At 44.3% G+C, this 4,761-nt stretch overlaps 1 protein-coding gene across 10 annotated transcripts in view; it reads left to right on the top strand.

The window, feature by feature from the left end:
- The window catches only part of dysf (dysferlin, limb girdle muscular dystrophy 2B (autosomal recessive)), a 71,280-nt gene that overhangs the window by 19,179 nt on the left and 47,340 nt on the right, over window positions 1–4,761 (top strand). For 9 of the 10 annotated variants that reach the window (XR_002276934.1, XM_020624280.1, XM_020624277.1 and 6 more), the window contains 12 exons: window positions 258–371; window positions 470–647; window positions 985–1,109; window positions 1,188–1,294; window positions 1,560–1,755; window positions 1,963–2,109; window positions 2,185–2,316; window positions 2,533–2,699; window positions 2,976–3,090; window positions 3,197–3,302; window positions 3,393–3,535; window positions 4,112–4,285. Coding sequence is in view for 9 of the 10 variants with exons in the window: in XM_020624280.1 (XP_020479936.1) it covers window positions 258–371; window positions 470–647; window positions 985–1,109; window positions 1,188–1,294; window positions 1,560–1,755; window positions 1,963–2,109; window positions 2,185–2,316; window positions 2,533–2,699; window positions 2,976–3,090; window positions 3,197–3,302; window positions 3,393–3,535; window positions 4,112–4,285 (1,704 nt within the window). In the remaining variant the exon portion in view is untranslated. The remainder of the gene's footprint in view (window positions 1–257; window positions 372–469; window positions 648–984; window positions 1,110–1,187; window positions 1,295–1,559; window positions 1,756–1,962; window positions 2,110–2,184; window positions 2,317–2,532; window positions 2,700–2,975; window positions 3,091–3,196; window positions 3,303–3,392; window positions 3,536–4,111; window positions 4,286–4,761) is intronic. The other variant, XM_020624274.1, reaches the window with a different exon arrangement.

Below are 4,761 nucleotides of genomic sequence, written 5' to 3'. Positions count from 1 at the left end.
GCTGGAGATGTTATCCAGATGTCTCCAGAATCCAACCTCACATCTTAGTTATCTTTGGAAACTTTGGGCTGTCCGCTAGAATTTGAAATAAAGCTCTGTGGCTTTGAATAGTGTTTTACTGTACAGTAGGAGTTTGTAGTGACTGGCAGCTGCTTGTTTTAATGATCCATGTTGCACTTTACTGCACAGTATATGAGAATGTTTCAAACTGTAAACCTTGACAACCCCTCTTCATCTTCTGTCTGTCTTTCTGTCAGGGGGAGGGCGTGGCGTATCGAGGTCGGGTTTTACTAGAGCTAACCACGAAACTGGTGGACAAGCCAGAACAGAAAACAGAAGACATCCCATCAGATGATCTGCTCATTGTGGAGGTAAGAGGAAAGGAGGATGTTAACCTGAAGATATAGGAAGATAGATTTCTAATCCATCCATCTATCGCACCTTTTCAGTCTTTTTCTCCCTCTTACAGAAGTTTCTCAGGAAGAGGAAGTTCTCACTCTTCGTAGCATTTTACTCGGCCACACTCCTCCAGGATGTTGATGATGCCATCCAGTTTGAGGTCAGCATTGGTAACTACGGCAACAAGTTTGACCACACCTGTCTCCCTCTGGCCTCCACCACCCAGTACAGCAGGGCAGTGTTTGACGGTAGGTCAAAGGTTTCAAATCAGAGGTCAAAGGTTAGGTCATAATTGGTGCCAGTGAAGTCCACGTGAAATCTCCAAACATTTAAATTTGTAGTAAAGACAAACCTTTAGGAAGCACTGGTTTAGAAGATCTTATCGAACTGTATTTTAAAAAATTATTATACTTATACTATAATACTTTTATTTAATCCTGGTTAGTTTGCTGCAAAATGTTACTGATTGTTCAGGATCATCATTTTAAAAACAATGATTTGATGATTTTCATAATAATATTGTTGCTAACTTTACCATTTATGCACGTGTGTGTGTGTGTGTGTGTGTGTGTGTGTGTGTTCCAGGTTGCCACTACTATTACCTCCCGTGGGGAAACGTTAAGCCGGTGGTGGTTCTGTCTTCAGAGTGGGAAGATGTCAAACCGAGGATTGAGGCTCTCAACATGCTGCTGGCAATCACAGACAGACTGGTGCGAACTATTTATACCTTCTTCATATGTAGAGCATTCACCACCTTAACATGTTTGTGTGTGTGTGTGTGTGTCCAGGAGGCAAACCTGCAGCGGGTGCAGCTGGAAGTGAAGGCAGGCAGTGACCTGGAGGAGGTGGAGCTGCGAGTGGTGGAGCTGTTGGATCAGCTCATCGCAGACTGCAGGTAACTCTTGTGTAATGTTAGTCAAGGCTTGTGTATGTAGAAAGCTATGAGTAAAGGTCATTCGTCTACATAACCTTTAGTCATAACTTTATCAGATAACATTCAAACAGACCTAGACAGAAAAGTGTTGTTCTTTGTAGTGTCATCTTCTCTTTTTGCCTTGCAAATTGTTAAATTATTTACTGAAGTACTTTTACATTCACCCACTTGAAGCACTGAACAGTTACTGTATTTCTGTTTTGTCTTTCTCCCTCTCTGTCTCCAGTGAAGAGCTGCCCTCTATTGACCAGTGGCAGTGTTCCACCCCTTTGGACCGCTCCCTGAGACACATCCGTATTTTGCATCTGCAGCAGATTGTTGCAGCAGCACTCGCTCTCAAACACGGACCGGCCACTGAGCTCTCCACAGTGCTGGAGCAGGCTGAGGACTGGGTCAACAGATTGAAGACCATGGCTGAAGAGGTGAGTGTGTTTCTATGCTCCCAGCCAGCTTCACATGGACTTTTGTAGTAATCAGTTAGAGCTGCTTACAGTAGCTGGGTTAGAGAAGTAGGCTATACAAGGTAGGTAACCGTCTTGTACCACTATGGTGCCACCTACACAATTAAAAGTGAATGCATCATTATATTAGTGCATAAACACATACACTACCCTATGTCTTTTGTCCAGCCCCAGAACAGTCTTCCAGATATAGTGATATGGATGCTGCAGGGTGACCGCAGGGTGGCGTACCACCGCATCCCAGCACACACTGTGATCTTCTCCCAGCAGCACTGTGGGAAGCACTGTGGACAGCTGCAGACCATCTTCCTTAAGGTACACAGGCACACACACATGCATTTTGTTTTCAGTAGTAGGGTGTGACTGTCCTGTTATATGTGTGCTGTTCAGTACCCACAGGGCAACGGTGGAGAAGCCAAACTTCCCGGTCAGCTGAGAATCAAAGTGTGGTTTGGATTGTCTGCAGATGTCAAACACTTTAACCAGTACGCTGAAGGAAAACTGTCTGTCTTTGCTGAGACGGTAAGATGCACACAGTACTGCTGCTGGATGTGAAGATGCAAAGATCCTGTGCACTGTATATACTCTCCTGATTTATTTTTATGGATGTATATTTATACTGGACCATGGTTACAACAACTAGGATGATGCCAATCACAACAGCCCAGCTAAATGTCTCTCTCTCTCTCTCTCTCTCTCTCTCTCTCTCTCTCTCTCTCTCTCTTTCTCTTTCTGCAGTATGAAAACCAGACCCGACTCGCCCTGGTGGGCAGCTGGGGAACCACAGGTCTGACCTACCCCAAATTCAGCGATGTCACTGGAAGAGTTAAACTGCCCAAAGAGAGCTTTAAACCCTCTCCTGGCTGGGCCTGGGCTGGTGACTGGTACATCAGCCCAGTGAAGACGTAAGCCTGCACGTGTGTGTGTATGTGTGTGTGTTTCTCTGATGAACATCAGAACAGCACACATTCTTTCATCTTTCAGTCACTATTCTTGTCATTTTTTTATCAGGTAATTCACGTGGTATGTGTTTCTGTGAGTATATGTTGAGTTCGAACTGTCAGTGAATAAGACATTGATATGGGAGTTTACACATGGGCTTTTAATGCAATGGACATATCCAGATTGTGCATGTGTATTCATGTGTGTGTGTGTTTCTGTCTGTGTTGATAATCCTTTAGAATGCTGTTTGATGTGGATGCTGGTCATATGACCTTCACAGACGAAGTGTTTGAAAACCAGATGAGGTTGCCAGGTGGACAGTGGATCTGTATGCCAGAGGGGTACACTGATGTGGTGCGTGTGTTTGTGTTTCTGGACATGTATTATAGCTTTTATGGTCTCTACTATATACAACTAAAATGTGTGTGTGTGTGTGTGTGTGTGTGTGTGTGTGTGCCAGAATGGGGAGAAAGCAGTGCCAAAGGATGAGGTGGAATGCCCTCCTGGTTGGGTGTGGGAGGAGGTGGAGTGGAGCGAAGATCTCAACAGGGCTGTGGATGATCAAGGTGCCCATGTGCAAGAAAACATCTCCTTCAAAAGCAAGAGTTAAATTAAACACAGGACTAATAAGTACCACTCTGTGTATGCACGTTCAGGCTGGGAGTACAGCATAACCATCCCCCCAGATCGTCGTCCCAAGTCGTGGGTTCCGGCAGAGAAGATGTACCACACCAATCGACGAAGACGATGGATACGGATGAGACGACGAGACCGGCAGAAGACGGATGCTCTCAGAAAAGTATCTATACAGACAGTTTTACATCATTTTTTGGTATTTTATTTGAAAATGGCAGTAGACCTACAGACAGGTTGCAGCTGTTTTTCCCCTTCCCTTGCCCTTCAATGTGCTTTCCTTGCTTAGTTCATCTAATAAACACATTCTTTAGCTAAATTTTCACCTCAGTCTTCAATTATCATCATATCATCTTCTACTGAGTAGTTGAAGTTACCTTAACTGACCACTAGAGAGCAGTCTAGTGGCACAAATGAACAACAGAGGATGAGCTTTTGCTTGCACCCCTGCCCCTTTAATAAATTCTTCTTCGTCATAACTTATGACTTTATGCCTTTGGTTAGAAAGATAACTAATGGACTACATTTGAAATTCATGTAAAAAAAAAAGTGGCTTAAACCTGCGGAGCACACACAAACCTAGTCCTATTACAACCCCAAAACAGAAAAAGTATGTACAGTATATAAAATCAAAATTAAAACTCAAAATTATAAGTCATCCATGTCCTGTATTACATTGAAAACAATACAGCAGCACATTATTTGATGTGACACCTCATCAATTTTGTGTGTGTGTTCACAGCAGCGTCCAGACGAGACAGAAAGAGAGGGCTGGGAGTACACCTCGCTGTTTGGCTGGAGGTTCCACCTGAAGCCAAGGAAGACAGACAGCTTCAGAAGGCGCAGGTGGAGGTGCCGCATGGAGCCGCTGGAGAAGACGGGACCGGCTGCCATCTTTGCCCTAGAGTGTTCTCTGGTGAGGAGGAGAAGCAAATGAATGTTTACTGATTCTCTAGATTTATCACATCCATCCTTTCATAATGGTAAATAAGATATACTACATGAGGTGACTGTGGTTCAGTGGGTAGAGCGATCACCTCCCACCCAGATGGTTGCAAGTTTGAATCACAGTCCACATGTTGAAGTGTCCTTGGGCAAGACACTGAACCCCAAGTTGGCGCCGCAGATGGCTGCCTCAGTTCTGTAACGAAAGCCTTGTGTGTGTAACATACTTGGCCAAATAAAGGTGATTATCCTTATTATAACCAAAAGTATGTAGACAGCTGCATTTTCTCCAATATATGAGTAACAGCAGCCTGGGAAGGCTTCATACAGAATTTTGGTAGATGGTTGCAGGGATTTGGTCCCATTCAATCAGAGTAAAGTCGGCACTGATATTAGGGGATATAGCCTGGCTTACAGCTGGGCCTTCCAATTCATCCCAAAGGTGCT

The sequence above is a fragment of the Monopterus albus genome, unplaced genomic scaffold (assembly GCF_001952655.1).
Source record: "Monopterus albus unplaced genomic scaffold, M_albus_1.0 scaffold324.1, whole genome shotgun sequence".
NCBI lineage: Eukaryota > Metazoa > Chordata > Actinopteri > Synbranchiformes > Synbranchidae > Monopterus > Monopterus albus.
This window is presented reverse-complemented; position numbering and strand designations above follow the sequence as displayed.